General features: G+C 45.1%; 1 protein-coding gene across 3 annotated transcripts in view; it reads right to left on the bottom strand.

Annotated features, from left to right (window-relative positions):
- The window catches only part of LOC137370107 (myosin-IIIb), a 250,764-nt gene that overhangs the window by 63,076 nt on the left and 170,478 nt on the right, over positions 1-17,210 (bottom strand). For all 3 annotated transcript variants that reach the window (XR_010975080.1, XM_068032267.1, XM_068032282.1), the window contains 2 exons: positions 15,356-15,537; positions 9,311-9,400 (listed from right to left, as the gene is read on the bottom strand). Coding sequence is in view for 2 of the 3 variants with exons in the window: in XM_068032267.1 (XP_067888368.1) it covers positions 9,311-9,400; positions 15,356-15,537 (272 nt within the window). In the remaining variant the exon portion in view is untranslated. The remainder of the gene's footprint in view (positions 1-9,310; positions 9,401-15,355; positions 15,538-17,210) is intronic.

Genomic DNA, 17,210 nt, shown 5'->3' with positions numbered 1-17,210 from the left:
GGCATTGGGACTGGTTCTGGGGGAGGTGGGACTGGTTCTGGGGGAGGTGGGACTGTACTAGCCGGACAGTTTGCATCTCAATAGGACCAGCACCAATATCCTTGCTGGATGTTTTGCTAGTACGTTGGGGCAAGGTTTAAACTAGTTTGGCAGGGGTATGAGAACCTGAGGGTAGACTCAGATGGGGCAAAATCAGAAACAGAAGGCAGAAAATTAGTGAGCGAGTCTGGGAGGCAGAAGAAACAAAGGACTGAAAATAAAGAGAGTTTGGCAGTGGTCAAGGGTATATACTTCAATGCCTGGAGTATAGTAAATAAAGCAGATGAGCTGAGGGCACAGATAGAAACATGGCAGTATGATATCATAGCTATTACAGAAACATGGCATAAAGAGGGACAGGAATGGCAGCTCAATGTTCCTGGTTACAGGGTTTCAGATAAAATAGAAAGGGGGATAAATAGGGAGGGGGTGGCAATTTTGGTTAGAGAAGCAATTATATCTGTGAGGAAGGATGATATGTTAGAAGGATCATCAATTGAGGCCACATGGATTGAGCTTAGGAACAAAAAAGGGGGAGCGTACTATAGCCTCCCCCCTCCCCGCCCAAAGGAGCAGATATGTAGGTAAATCTCTGAGAAGTGCAAGAACAAAAGGGTAGCAATAGTAGGGGATTTTAACTACCCCGATATTAACTGGGATACTTTTAGTGTGAAAGGAATGGAGAATACAGAATTCTTGAGGTACATTCAGGAGAACTTTTTTGGCCAGTATGTAGCAGGTCTAACGAGAGGGCGTGGTTCTAGACTTGGTTTTAGGCAATGAAGCTGGGCAGGTGGAAGGAGTGGCAGTGGGAGAGCATTTTGGTGGTGGTGATCATAATTCAGTTAGTTTTAACATAATTATGGAAAAGGACAGAGATAGAACAGGAGTTGGAGTTCTCAATTGGGGCAAGACAAATTTTACTAAGCTGAGGAATGATTTAGCGAAAGTGGACTGAAAACAACTACTTCAAGGTGTCAGAGCAGTGGGAGGCATTCAGAGGGGAGATTCAGGGGGTTCAAAGTAAACATGTTCCCTCAAAGAAAAAGGGTGGGACGGCCAATCTAGAATGTCATGGATGTCAAGGAGCTTAAAGGGCAAGATAAGGCAGAAAAGGAAAGCTTATGTCTGACACTGAGAACTCAATACTACAAAAGGCCGAGAGGAGTATAGAAAGTGGAGAGGTGGAATCGAAAAGGAAATTAGGAAAGCAAAGAGAGGGCACAAAAGAATATTGGCAAGCAAAATGAAAGAGAACCCAAAGATGTTTTATCAATACATTAAGAGTAAGGAGATAACTAAGGAAACTTGGAAAGAGTAGGGCCCATAAAAGACCAGAAAAGTAACCTATGTGTGGAGCTGGAAGATGTGGGTATGGTTCTTAAAGAATATTTTGCATCTGCCTTCACCAAAAGGGAGAACGATGCAGATATTGTAGTTAAGGAGGAAGAGTGTGAAGTATTAGATTAGATTAGAGATACAGCACTGAAACAGGCCCTTCGGCCCACCGAGTCTGTGCCGAACATCAACCACCCATTTATACTTCTTTTTTTCTCTTTTGGGCCTCCTTATCTCGAGAGACAATGGATACGCGCCTGGAGGTGGTCAGTGGTTTGTGAAGCAGCGCCTGGAGTGGCTATAAAGGCCAATTCTGGAGTGACAGGCTCTTCCACAGGTGCTGCAGAGAAATTTGTTTGTTGGGGCTGTTGCACAGTTGGCTCTCCCCTTGCGCCTCTGTCTTTTTTCCTGCCAACTACTAAGTCTCTTCGACTCGCCACAATTTAGCCCTGTCTTTATGGCTGCCCGCCAGCTCTGGCGAATGCTGGCAACTGACTCCCACGACTTGTGATCAATGTCACACGATTTCATGTCGCGTTTGCAGACGTCTTTATAACGGAGACATGGACGGCCGGTGGGTCTGATACCAGTGGCGAGCTCGCTGTACAATGTGTCTTTGGGGATCCTGCCATCTTCCATGCGGCTCACATGGCCAAGCCATCTCAAGCGCCGCTGACTCAGTAGTGTGTATAAGCTGGGGATGTTGGCCGCTTCAAGGACTTCTGTGTTGGAGATATAGTCCTGCCACCTGATGCCAAGTATTCTCCGAAGGCAGCGAAGATGGAATGAATTGAGACGTCGCTCTTGGCTGGCATACGTTGTCCAGGCCTCGCTGCCGTAGAGCAAGGTACTGAGGACACAGGCCTGATACACTCGGACTTTTGTGTTCCGTGTCAGTGCGCCATTTTCCCACACTCTCTTGGCCAGTCTGAACATAGCAGTGGAAGCCTTACCCATGCGCTTGTTGATTTCTGCATCTAGAGACAGGTTACTGGTGATAGTTGAGCCTAGGTAGGTGAACTCTTGAACCACTTCCAGAGCGTGGTCGCCAATATTGATGGATGGAGCATTTCTGACATCCTGCCCCATGATGTTCGTTTTCTTGAGGCTGATGGTTAGGCCAAATTCATTGCAGGCAGACGCAAACCCATTTATACTAATCCTATACTAATCCCATATTCCTACCAAACATCCCCACCTGTCCCTACCACCGGCCTATACTAGTGACAATTTATAATGGCCAATTTACCTATCAACCTGCAAGTCTTTTGGCTTGTGGGAGGAAACCGGAGCACCCGGAGAAAACCCACGCAGACACAGGGAGAACTTGCAAACTCCACACAGGCAGTACCCGGAATCGAACCCGGGTCCCTGGAGCTGTGAGGCTGCAGTGCTAACCACTGTGCCACTGTGCCGCCCATATTGGATGTGATAAACATAGGGAGAGTAGTAGTATTAAGGGGATTAGCATTTTTGAAAGTGGATAAATCACCAGGGCCGGATGAAATGTACCCAGGCTGTTAAAAGAAGCCAGGAAGGAAATAGCAAAAGATCTGACCATTATTTTCCAATCCTCACTGGATACAGGTGTGGTGCCGGAGAATTGAAGGTCTCCTAACGTTGCACGTTTGTTTAAAAAAGCAAGGGATAGATTGAATTATTACAGGCCTGTCGAACCTCAGTAGTGGGCAAATTATTGGAATCAATTCTGAGAAAAAGGATAAACTGTTACGTAATAAGGCTTGGATTAATCAAAGATAGTCAGCATGGATTTGTTAAGGGAAGGTGTGGTAATGGAGAGGGATAGGTATGTGCAACAGGGCAAGGTTTACAATTGGGGGAAGGGTAGATATGATGCTGTCAGGCAGGAACTGAGGAGCATAAGTTGGGAGCATATGCTGGCAGGGAAGGGCACGGTCGAAATGTGGAACTTTTTCAAGGAGCAGATAGTAGGGGCCATTGATAAGCATGTCCCTGTCAGACAGGGAAGGGATGGTCATGTGAGGGAACCGTGGTTGACAAGAGAGGTTGAGAGTCTTGTTAGGAAGAAGAAGGATGCGTATATAAAGTTGAGGAAAAAGGGCACAGGCATAGCTCTGGAGGGATACAAGATGGCCAGGAAGGATCTGAAGAAAGGGATTAGGAGAGCTAAGAGAGGGCATGAAAAATGCTTGGCGGGTAGGATAAAAGAAAACCCCAAGGCCTTTTACGCGTATGTCAGAAATATGAGAATGACTAGGGGGACCATAGGTCCGGTCAAGGACAATAGCGGGAGACTGTGTGTTGAGCCGGAAGAGATAAGTGAGGTTTTGAATGAGTACTTCTCTTCGGTATTTACGAATGAGAAGGGGTGTATTACTGAAGAGGACGGTGTGAAACAGACTGGTAAGCTCGAGGAAGTGCTCGTTAGGAGGGAAGATGTGTTGGGGTTTTTGAATAACTTGAAGATAGACAAGTCTCCCGGGCCTGACGGGGTATATCCAAGGATGTTATGGGAAGCAAGGGATGAAATTGCAGAGCCGCTGGCAATGATCTTTTCATCTTCTCTGCTGACGGGGGTGGTACCAGGTGATTGGAGGGTGGCAAATGTTGTGCCCCTGTTCAAGAAAGGGAATAGGAACAACCCTGGGAATTACAGGCCAGTTAGTCTTACTTCGGTGGTAGGCAAGTTGATGGAAAAGGTGCTGAGGGATAGGATTTCTGAGCATCTGGAAAGACACTGCTTGATTCGGGACAGTCAGCACGGTTTTGTGAGGGGTAGGTCTTGCCTCACAAGCCTGATTGAATTCTTTGAGCAGGTGACCAAGCAAGTGGATGAGGGTAAACCAGTGGATGTGGTGTACATGGATTTTAGTAAGGCATTTGATAAGGTCCCCCATGGTAGACTTATGGAGAAAGTCAGGAGGCATGGGATAGTGGGGAATGTGGCCAGTTGGATTAAGAATTGGCTAACTGATAGAAGGCAGAGAGTGGTCTTAGATGGTAAATACTCAGCCTGGAGCCCAGTTACCAGTGGCGTGCCGCAGGGATCAGTTCTGGGTCCTCTCCTCTTTGTGATTTTTATTAACGACTTGGATGAGGACGTCGAAGGGTGGGTCAGTAAATTTGCAGATGATACAAAGGTTGGTGGAGTTGTGGATACCGAGGAGGGCTATTGTCGTCTGCAAAGGGACTTGGATAGGTTGCAGTGCTGGGCTGAAAAGTGGCAGATGGAGTTTAACCCTGAAAAGTGTGAGGTCGTCCATTTTGGAAGGACAAACATGAATGCAAAATACTGGGTTAACGGTAGGGTTCTTGGGCATGTGGAGGAGCAGAGAGACCTTGGGGTCTATGTGCATAGATCATTGAAAGTTGCAACTCAAGTGGATAGGGCTGTGAAGAAGGCATATGGGGTGTTAGCGTTCATTAGCAGAGGGATTGAATTTAAGAGCCGTGAGGTGATGATGCAGCTGTACAGGACCTTGGTAAGGCCTCATTTGGAGTACTGTGTGCAGTTCTGGTCGCCTCATTTTAGGAAGGATGTGGAAGCCTTGGAGAGGGTGCAGAGGAGATTTACCAGGATGTTGCCTGGAATGGAGAATAAGTCTTACGAGGAAAGGCTGAACATTCTAGGCCTCTTCTCATTAGAAAGGAGAAGGATGAGGGGTGACATGATAGAGGTTTATAAGATGATCAGGGGAATAGATAGGGTAGACAGTCAGAAACTTTTTCCCCGGGTGGAGCAAAGCGTTACAAGGGGTCATAAATTTAAGGTGAAGGGTGGGAGATATAAGGGGGATGTCAGGGGAAGGTTCTTTACCCAGAGAGTGGTCGAGGCATGGAATGCCTTGCCCGGGGAAGTTGTTGAGTCAGAAACTTTAGGGACTTTCAAAAGGCTTTTGGATAGGTATATGGATAAAGGAGAATGATGGGGTATAGATTAAATTGTCCTTGACAGAGGACAAAGGATCGGCACAACATTGTGGGCCGAAGGGCCTGTTCTGTGCTGTATGTTCTATGTTCTATAAGGTCGTGTCTGACCAACTTGATTGAATTTTTTGAGGAAGTAACAAGGAGGATTGGTGAGGTCTACATGAATTTTAGCAAGGCTTTTGACAAGGCCCCACATGGCAGATCGGTTAAAAAAAGCCCATGGGATACAGGGAAATGTAGTAAGCTGGAATCAAAATTGGCTCAGAGGCAGGAAACAAAAGGTAACTGTTGATGGGTGTTTTTGCAACTGGAAGGTGTTTCCAATGGGGTTCCACAGGGCTCGCTGCAGAGTCCCCTGCTTTTTGTGGTATATATTAACGATTTGAATGTAAATGTATGGGGAATGATCAAAAAGTTTGCAGACGACACACAAATTGGCCGCGTAATTGACAGCGAGGAGGATAGCTGTAGACTGCAGGAAAATATCAATGGACTGGTCAGGTGGGCAGAAAAGTGGCAAATGGAATTTAACCCAGAGCAGTGTAAGGTGATGTATTTGAGGAGGTCAAACAAGGCGAAGGAATACACAATAAATGGGAGGATACTGAGAGGTATAGAAGAAGTGAGGGACCTTGGACTGAATGTCCACAGATCCCTGAAAGTAGCAGGAAAGGTCAAAAAGGTGGTTAAGAAGGCCTATGCAATCCTTTCCTTCATTAGCCGAGGTATAGAATATGAGAACAGGGAAGTTATGCTGGAACTACATAAAACATTAATTAGACCACAACTTGAGTACTATGTGCAGCTCTGGTCACTTCATTACAGAGAGCATGTAATTGCACTGGAGAGGATAGAGGAGATTTACAAGCATGTTGCCAGGACTGGAATTTTGCAGCTATAAGGAAAGATTGGAACAGAGGAGGCGGAGGGGAGATTTGATCGAGATGTACAAAAATGTGAAGGGTCTATTTACCTTAGCAGAGAGGTCAGTGACTCGGGGGCATAGATTTAAAGTTATTGGTAGAAAGACTAGAGGGGAGATGAGGAAAAGTTTTTTCACCTGGAGGTTGGTGGGGGTCTGGAACTCACTGCCTGAAAGGGTGGTAGGGGCAGTAAACCTCATCTAAGAGGTGCGTGGATGTGCATCTGAAGTGCCGTAACCTGCAGGGCTATCGATAAAATGCTGGAAAGTGGGATTAGGCTTGGTGGCTCTATTTTTCCGGCCGGTGCAGACATGATGGGTCAAGTGGCCTATTTCTGTGCTGTAAACCTTCTACGATTCTATGAAAAGCCAGCATCACACAGTTTCATCTGCAAGAATGTAGCATTTTCAATACTACACTTGAGTGTGAACCTTTGAGTTCAACCCCAGTATAAGACATGAATCTACAACCTTCTGATTTACAGGAGAGGATACAATCTAGGCTGACATTTCAGTGTCATTCTGAGGGAGTACTGCATTGCTGGAGATCCCATCTTTCAGAGGAGACACTAACCTGCCTGTTCAGGTGGATGTAAAAGATATTACAGCACTTTTTCAAAAAAGAGCAGGGGACTCCGGCCATCATTCATTTCTGAAGCAGCACAAACAAAAAAAAAGGTCCAGTCACCTTATTGCTGTTCGTAGTGCCTTGTTCTGTGGGAACCCTGCTTTTGTTGCCTATATAACAACAGTGACTATACTTTTGGCATTTTGGAAAGTCCTAAGGATTTTTTGTTTAAATGCATCAATGCAAGATTTTTCTTTATCTACCAAACAAGCCAAGTTGACACACAATATCAGAAGACGAGGCAGACAAGCCAACAATAGGCTGATCATCAGCACTGTACCTGCTATCATTATCAATCGCAGTAACAGGCTAGAAAATGGCCTGTGAAACCTCAAATCCACCTGTGACTGGTGGAGTTCCGTGTTAAGCGCTTATGAGTTCACACTTATTGGACCAGAACAGTGCAACTAGAAGTGTGCAATACGATGGTTTGCTGTCTACATTAATTCTTATCTGAGAGACCAATGAAACAAAACAAAAAGTGACTAATATATTTGATCATGTTCAAAGTTTCAAATTCTTTAAATTAAAAAAAATCTACTGCAACTTAACTTAAAGGAGCTGGACATCGGTAATGCCAAAAAAAATTAACTAAACTCAGGAAAAAAGGAACGAGGGTCAAAGAAAGCATGAGAATAGATCAGTGGGTAATATAAAAGGGAACTCAAAGCCTTTTATAAAAATATAAATAGTAAAATGACAAGGGACTGATTATGGACCAAAAAAATGATCTTGTGGAGACACTAGACACGGCTGAGGAAGTAAAATGATTAAAAATAAAAACAAGAAATTCTGGAAATACTCAGCTGTTCGGGCAGTTCCGAAGAAGGGTCACTGACCCGAAACGTTAACTCTGCTTCTCGCTCCACAGATGCTGCCAGACTTGCTGAGTATTTCCAGCATTTCTTGCTTTTATTTCAGATAGCATCTGCAGTATTTTGCTTTTATTTTCATGAAGTAAAATGATTAATTTGCAAAATTCTTCACTGAAGAAGAGGATGCTGCCAATGCCAAAGTAAAACTGGAAGAGAAACTGTAGTTGATGTAGTAGAGAAACTGGATAGTATAAAACTAGAGAAAGAGGTACTGCAGAGAGTTTGGGATGGGCAATACTCAAAGTAGAAAAATCACCTGGTCCGGATGGCATGTATCCTAGGTTGCTGAGGGAAGAAAGGGTGGAGATAACGGAAGCTCTTACCACAATCTTCCAATTCTCCTTTGATATAGGAGCGGTGCCAGAGGATTGGAGGTTTGTAAATGTTACACCGCTTCAAAAAAAGGGGAGAAGGATAAACCCAACAACAATAGGCCAGTCAACCTAACATCAGTTAGGTTCCGAAGAAGGGTCACTGACCCGAAACGTTAACTCTGCTTCTCTTTCCACAGATGCTGCCAGACCTGCTGAGTGAATCCAGCATTTCTTGTTTTTGAACCTAACATCAGTGGTGGGGAACGGCTAGAAAAAATAATCTGAGAGAAAATGAATCACCCTTGGAAATATTTTGGTTAATAAATGAATGCCAGCACAGATTTGTTAAAAGCCAATCATGTTTGATTAACTTGATTCAATTCTTTGATGAAGTAGCAGAGATTTTGGCGCCCCAATTCCATAAGTTCTAATTTGCTGTAATAACTTCTTGTGTGGACCTTTGATGGTCATCGACCTGAAATTTTAACTCTGTTTTTCTCTCTCCACAGATGCTGTCAGATTGCTGAGTATTTCCAGCACTTTTCATTATATTGTTAAGAACCAGAATTCAGCTTCCTGCTATGAGAGAGAGAGGGCAGGCAGAGAGAGTGAGGGGGGAGGCAGAGAGAGTGAGGGGGGAGGCAGAGAGAGTGAGGGGGGAGACAGAGAGAGTGAGGGGGGAGACAGAGAGAGTGAGGGGGGAGACAGAGAGAGTGAGGGGGGAGACAGAGAGAGTGAGGGGGGAGGCAGAGAGAGTGAGGGGGGAGGCAGAGAGAGTGAGGGGGGAGGCAGAGAGAGTGAGGGGGAGGCAGAGAGAGTGAGGGGGGAGGCAGAGAGAGTGAGGGGGGAGGCAGAGAGAGAGGAGAGAGAGAGAGAGAGAGGAGAGAGAGAGAACAAGAGTGCATAAACCATGCAAGGTATGTCACGTAGAATTCTAGGTATGGTAATACGAGGATAAATAAACTTTATAGTTGTGATAAATTTGCTATGTATTCTGACTAGGCCTGGGTGATACCTGCCAACACTGTGCTAGCATACTGAAAGAAGTCAAGTAAACCTATGGCAGCTATAGTTGTCGATGATAATTAACTACTTTTTGAATTAATCAGCTCGCCCACATCAAAAATATTTCCACTATGATCTTGTTGAATATTTTTGATGAATTTATTGTGTAACAGATGCTTCACCCACTGGAGATTTCTACACTGGTAAATTGTAGCAACAATAAAGCACCTACTGACAATGCTGTTGATTATAACTGGCTAAAAAATAGAAAAGTTACCTAAAAGTCAGCGTGTATCCTTCCCTACTTCCACTGACACGGATAAGGAAGCAGCCTAAAGCTCGGTTTGCCAACAAATCTTCGCTTTCTCTGTAAATCACAGAAGTATAAAAATGTATTATTTTGGTACACATTTTCAGTGAAGCTGAAACACGGGTACAAATGGCCAAAGTTAGAAGGGGAGATATTTAAAACAAAGTTGATTTATGCCAGATTTGCTCTCACATCAATGCAACATATATGTGTCTCATCCAACCCCCAGAGGCCTAGGAAGAGGTTGAGAATGATCCAAAGGAACAGTACAAATTACGAGGACTGATAAAAGTGGCTGGGGGGGGGGGGGGGGCAAGCTGGGCAGGGCAGAATAATTATTTTGAAACTTTGCTGAATCATAAAATCAGTACTTTCCTCTTTTTGCAAAACATTTAAAATGAATTTAATATCTGGTGGGCAAGCTGAGATGGGACGAAGTGTTTCTTTAACTGCCATTATCTTGCGATCGCAAGACATTCCATCATGCCAAATTTCAAGCTGCAGGAAATACAGAATTTAGATCTGAAGGATCCATTAATTAAGCAGGACAATTACTTCCATGAAATAGATTAAAATGCAGCTTAGTTTGAACTGAAATTCAAGTAAAGCTAAGCAAACACAAAGGAAGAAATTGATTATTTTTCTCAAACAAATTAACTCTTCAATGATTCAGAAATAAAATTTTAATAATGTTGCAATAATAAGATCTCAGCACCAGAGTTTCAAACTCTTTGTTCATTTTCACCTCTCCCATTGCCTTTATTTCAAGGTTGTGAGGACAGACATGCAGGCTTTCTGTTCCCAGAACTTTGGCCATTTCAAATTAGACAGGGTTCTGGGGTGTGGCCTAACACTGATCTTCCGTCCTTTCCTCCGTGGGACCCTCAGTTATTATTGTGCAGGGAAATGCACAAACAATCTCAAAGCACTGCATCTCATACAGTATGTCAGTAAACTACTACTAAGATGTTGTTGTGGGTAGTAGAAACCCACTATATTTTTTAAAATGTGAAGGCAAGTTGCAGAATTTGATGCAGTACCTATTATGCCTGTAGATGGCAATGTGGGATGGTTTAACAATGTTAAGTGAACACTAAAGAGGTCTTCAAAATTATGAAAGGTTTTGATAGAATGGATAGAGAGAATGTTTACACTTCTGGGGAACAACAAAACTAGAGGCTATCAATACAAGATAGTCACCAAGAAATCTAATAGGGAATTCAGAAGAAACATCTTTAGCCAGAGAGTGGTGAGAATGTGGAACTTGGTTGATGCAAATAATATAGATGCATTTAAGGGGAGGCTAGATAAACATATGAGGGAGAAAGGAATAGACGGTTATGCCGATAAGAGTTAGATGAGGAACATAAACGCCAGTATGGCCAGTTTCTGTGCTGTATATCCTATCTAATCCTATGTAGTGTTACCAAATAAAATAATAGTTTATACTTAGTATTTTTTTCTGGCTGGTATGTAGTTCCACACTTTAGCCAGCGAGTGGCTCTGTGGCAATGTAATGTCTCTGGTTTTCCATCATGCTACGCCACACAAACATAGTTGAAATCTTGATTAGCCTCATACATTATGATAATCTTCCTCCCACGTTTCTCCTCATTAAATTTCATTGGATATTCGTCAGCTCAATCTATTATCCTTTCTATGTCCTTGTGAAGTCATTTACAATCCTCTTCAGTTAACCATGCACTCTATTTTTGTGCCAACGGTATACATACCCAAGTTCAGGTCATATTTATATACAATATATACTGGTCATGTGTCACCTTTGGCATGTTTCCGGCAGTTCCTGCAGCCATACTGGTGCCAAACGTCGTGTCCTGCACTCCTTTGGACCCCACCAGAAAGGCCGAGAGGGGGGTTTTGACGACTGGGCAACTCTCAACCTCCATAAATTTGCCCAGGCATGCGCCATGGAGAGGTCACTCCATAGTTGCCTCACAGCGACTAAAACAACACGGAAGGCAGCAGTTACGGGTTATAAGTCCAGATAAATTGGCGTAGAAACTGGGCGCCACGGGTTGCCTTTGTCGGTGGGAGAGGTCATTGCACCTCACTGGACAGCTACCGCCCGCCTCAAACCGGGCAGCCCCCGGTCAATAAGGTTCTGTCCCGCCACAGTCTGCCTGCTTCAATGGGTGCTTGGAGCTCAGGGTCATTGCCCGAAAGGTGGACTGATACACCGCACCAAACAACATGAAAAAAGGAAAGAAGGTACCAGCCCTTCGCTTTGCAAGCTGGAACGTCAGAACTATGTGTCCTGGCCTGTCGGAAGACCTTACACAAATCAACGATTCTCGGAAGACCGCCATCATTAACAACGAGCTCAGTAGATTCAATGTGGACATTGCAGCACTTCAGGAGACTCGCCTCCCCGCGAGTGGCTCTCTAGCAGAGCAAGACTACACCTTCTTCTGGCAGGGCAGGGATCCTGAAAAACCAAGACAGCATGGAGTGGGCTTCGCCATCAGAAACTCCTTGCTCAGCATGATAGAGCCTCCCTCAAATGGCTCGGAACGCATACTGTCCATCCGACTGCTCACCACCTCTGGTCCAGTACACCTACTCAGCATCTATGCTCCAACACTCTGCTCCGCACCTGAAGCTAAAGACCAGTTCTATGAACAACTCCATAACATCATTAGCAGCATCCCCAACACCGAACACCTATTCCTGCTGGGGGACTTTAATGCCAGGGTTGGGGCCGACCATGACTCATGGCCCTCCTGCCTTGGGCACTATGGCGTTGGAAGGATGAATGAGAACGGGCAGAGACTGCTTGAGTTGTGTACCTATCATAACCTCTGCATCACCAACTCGTTCTTTCACACTAAACCCTGTCACCAGGTTTCATGGAGGCACCCAAGATCACGTCGTTGGCACCAGCTAGACCTCATTGTCACAAGGCGAGCCGCCTTAAACAGTGTTCAAATCACACGCAGCTTCCACAGTGCGGACTGCGACACCGACCACTCCCTGGTGTGCAGCAAGGTTAGACTCAGGCCAAAGAAGTTGCATCATTCCAAGCAGAAGGGCCACCCGCGCATCAACACGAGCAGAATTTCTCACCCACAGCTGTTACAAAAATTTCTAAATTCACTTGCAACAGCCCTTCAAAACACTCCCACAGGGGATGCTGAGACCAAGTGGGCCCACATCAGAGACGCCATCTATGAGTCAGCTTTGACCACCTACGGCAAAAGTGCGAAGAGAAATGCAGACTGGTTTCAATCTCATAATGAAGAGCTGGAACCTGTCATAGCCGCTAAGTGCATTGCACTTTTGAACTACAAGAAAGCCCCCAGCGATTTAACATCCGCAGCACTTAAAGCAGCCAGAAGTACTGCACAAAGAACAGCTAGGCGTTGCGCAAACGACTACTGGCAACACCTATGCAGTCATATTCAGCTGGCCTCAGACACCGGAAACATCAGAGGAATGTATGATGGCATGAAGAGAGCTCTTGGGCCAACCATCAAGAAGATCACCCCCCTCAAATCTAAATCGGGGGACATAATCACTGACCAACGCAAACAGATGGACCGCTGGGTTGAGCACTACCTAGAACTGTACTCCAGGGAGAATGCTGTCACTGAGACTGCCCTCAATGCAGCCCAGCCTCTACCAGTCATGGATGAGCTGGACATACAGCCAACCAAATCGGAACTCAGTGATGCCATTGATTCCCTAGCCAGCGGAAAAGCCCCTGGGAAGGACAGCATTACCCCTGAAATAATCAAGAGTGCCAAGCCTGCTATACTCTCAGCACTACATGAACTGCTATGCCTGTGCTGGGACGAGGGAGCAGTACCCCAGGACATGCGCGATGCCAACATCATCACCCTCTATAAAAACAAAGGTGACCGCGGTGACTGCAACAACTACCGTGGAATCTCCCTGCTCAGCATAGTGGGGAAAGTCTTTGCTCGAGTCGCTCTGAACAGGCTCCAGAAGCTGGCCGAGCGCGTCTACCCTGAGGCACAGTGTGGCTTTCGTGCAGAGAGATCGACTATTGATATGCTGTTCTCCCTTCGTCAGATACAGGAGAAATGCCGTGAACAACAGATGCCCCTCTACATTGCTTTCATTGATCTCACCAAAGCCTTTGACCTCGTCAGCAGACGTGGTCTCTTCAGACTACTAGAAAAGATCGGATGTCCACCAAAGCTACTAAGTATCATCACCTCATTCCATGACAATATGAAAGGCACAATTCAACATGGTGGCTCCTCATCAGAGCCCTTTCCTATCCTGAGTGGTGTGAAACAGGGCTGTGTTCTCGCACCCACACTTTTTGGGATTTTCTTCTCCCTGCTGCTTTCACATGCGTTCAAATCCTCTGAAGAAGGAATTTTCCTCCACACAAGATCAGGGGGCAGGTTGTTCAACCTTGCCCGTCTAAGAGCGAAGTCCAAAGTACGGAAAGTCCTCATCAGAGAACTCCTCTTTGCTGACGATGCTGCTTTAACATCTCACACTGAAGAATGCCTGCAGAGTCTCATCGACAGGTTTGCGTCTGCCTGCAATGAATTTGGCCTAACCATCAGCCTCAAGAAAACGAACATCATGGGGCAGGATGTCAGAAATGCTCCATCCATCAATATTGGCGACCACGCTCTGGAAGTGGTTCAAGAGTTCACCTACCTAGGCTCAACTATCACCAGTAACCTGTCTCTAGATGCAGAAATCAACAAGCGCATGGGTAAGGCTTCCACTGCTATGTCCAGACTGGCCAAGAGAGTGTGGGAAAATGGCGCACTGACACGGAACACAAAAGTCCGAGTGTATCAGGCCTGTGTCCTCAGTACCTTGCTCTACGGCAGCGAGGCCTGGACAACGTATGCCAGCCAAGAGCGACGTCTCAATTCATTCCATCTTCGCTGCCTTCGGAGAATACTTGGCATCAGGTGGCAGGACTATATCTCCAACACAGAAGTCCTTGAAGCGGCCAACACCCCCAGCTTATACACACTACTGAGTCAGCGGCGCTTGAGATGGCTTGGCCATGTGAGCCGCATGGAAGATGGCAGGATCCCCAAAGACACATTGTACAGCGAGCTCGCCACTGGTATCAGACCCACCGGCCGTCCATGTCTCCGTTATAAAGACGTCTGCAAACGCGACATGAAATCGTGTGACATTGATCACAAGTCGTGGGAGTCAGTTGCCAGCATTCGCCAGAGCTGGCGGGCAGCCATAAAGACAGGGCTAAATTGTGGCGAGTCGAAGAGACTTAGTAGTTGGCAGGAAAAAAGACAGAGGCGCAAGGGGAGAGCCAACTGTGCAACAGCCCCAACAAACAAATTTCTCTGCAGCACCTGTGGAAGAGCCTGTCACTCCAGAATTGGCCTTTATAGCCACTCCAGGCGCTGCTTCACAAACCACTGACCACCTCCAGGCGCGTATCCATTGTCTCTCGAGATAAGGAGGCCCAAAAGAAAAAGAAAAAAAAGAAAAGAATATATACTGAAAAGAGCAAGAGTCTCAACAATGACCTTTGGGTGATTTTTGTTTGTTTTATTCGCCTTAGAATTATTATATGGTTCCAATTCTCTTTTTAATTTTGAAGATATTAATCTGAAGAATTCCAATTATTGCTGCACCTCCTTTACTTCTTCTGGGATTAGTTTAGTTTGTTTCGATAGGTTTGATAGGTTTGGAGCATCTCCTGTTTGAATGGTTCCTATCATTTGTCCATTATCTTAGTTATAATTTTTTGAATTTATGTGGGCTAGTTTCCCTTTTGTCTTGTTGAAATTGTTTTTTGGTCCATCAAGTACATTTAGTTATTGCCACAAACAGGGTCATTCATGAAGAAAGATTGCATACAACAGGCACTTGCTTCCTTGTGTAGATTTAACATCTGATGTAATGTGGGTTTCATGCAAGCCTGGAAATTTAAAGAACTTTTAGTGTCAACTGGCTAAAATCGCAAATTCGTATTGCTATAATAAAATGTAAACAAAACCTATCCAATAGATCTAAGACCAGACTCACCGCCTTGTAATCATCCCATGGAACCAGCATGGAAAGGCACCATTCTGAACTACTTTTCGAACCTGAGTCTCTTTGAACCACCGTATTGTAGCCCTTTTCTTGTTAATTCGCTGCTCCTTATCTGCTTGCTCCTGTAGCCAGCTGCTGTTCATGTGGTCTCGAGAATTATCAAAAGGAGTTGCCTAAAACAAAGGTAGAACTTATAGCAGACACCCTTGCCTTCTTTTTAAGTCACTTGGTCTTTTTTACTGACTTATTAAAGTCAACAATGGAAACAGGATACCAGTGCCTCAGACTGGTTATGTATCACATTGCCACATTTATCTTGGGCAATACTGTAAAAATAAGTCCAAGGTTAAAAAAATGCCTCGATATTAAAATTCTCATCTTTATACCCAAATCCCTCCATGGCCTCATCCCCCTATCTCTGTAATCTCCTGCAGCTCTTACAACCCTCCAAGATACCTGCACTCCTCCTCTTGAGCATCCCCGATTTTAATCGCTCCACCATTGTCTCCTATGCTGCATAGGTCCTAAGCTCTGGAATTCCCACCCTGAAAGCTCTCCACCTTTCTTGGCTCCTTAAAACCTACCTTTTCTGATGAGGCTTTTGGTTATCTGCCCTAATATTTCCTTATGCCGCTCAGTGTCAAATTTTTTTTGATAACGCTCCTGTGAAGCACCTTGGGACATTTTACCACGTTGAAGGCATTAGAATGCAAGTTGTTTTTGGTTGATGCCTGTGCCAGCACTGTAAGTACATGCATCATAAAAGTCACACAAGCCTTGACCTTAGCACCCCATCACAGGAATGTGTGGGGGTGGGGGAAGGATGCTAAAATGAAAAAGCAGGAAATTGGATTCCAACATGCCATGTCCGTTACTGTTATGACAGTGGCAGGATTTGAGCCATCCAATGGTGGGTCACTTTATTAAATGTATTTAATTCAGGCTCCCACATTGCAATTAGGAGCTCAATTTAAATTTTACAGTTGTCGCATGGGCTTTCCAGAGAAACTCAGCAGAGAAAGGAAGGTGGGAATTGCCAGCTGCACATGGTAAGTGCTATTTACAGCACTCTTCACAGGTTGGGGGAAACAGGAACCCACAACCCCGGCCCTATCAAGGAAACCTTCTGCCTCTTCTGCTGATCATGGGTGCTCTCTCCTGACCCACCTCTTCCCTGATGGCCTCTCTTTCAAAGCCCAGCTCGTGGCCATCCTCACCTGCCCTGCAACCCCCATGGTTGTCTCCCCAAGCCCCAATTGCCACCCTTCCCCCACCCTGAATGCTGGGGACTGCCTCAGTTACAGCCTCCTAACACGAGATTTTACTCCCGGCAGCCAGTCCTCAGGCTGCCAATTTGAATGGCGCTGGGTATGAAACAGAAGACATTTTCTTTCCCATGACGTCCTTGCCAGGTTCTCCTGCTGTTTTTTGGGAACCCCTCCCCTCCCAGCCTGCTTCCTTCCTGCTAATATCGGGATTACAGTTGCTGAAAGACACAAAATAGAAAGAAATCCTCTTCCCCTTAAAATGGAAAGGTTCAAAAATATTGACAATCAATTACCGAAATGTCATAATAATGTGCAAAGAGGCAAGATGATTTAAATAAACTGAAATTTCTTTGAGTCAATTACGAGGTTTCCATTTTTTGTCAAAACGTGAGAATCTATATTTTAAAAACTGAAAAGGATTTCATGGAGATTGAATCATCTGGAACTTTGTGGGTTTTTTTTTTAAAAAGGCAGGTCAACAAAAGTTTGAACAGCAAACAAGTTTTTACGGGAAGGCACATGATTTCATGTAAACATAGCAGGGGGTTGTTTTGTGATTTATGATTATCATAGGACTT

This window comes from Heterodontus francisci, chromosome 1 (genome assembly GCF_036365525.1).
Source record: "Heterodontus francisci isolate sHetFra1 chromosome 1, sHetFra1.hap1, whole genome shotgun sequence".
Taxonomy (NCBI): domain Eukaryota; kingdom Metazoa; phylum Chordata; class Chondrichthyes; order Heterodontiformes; family Heterodontidae; genus Heterodontus; species Heterodontus francisci.
This window is presented reverse-complemented; position numbering and strand designations above follow the sequence as displayed.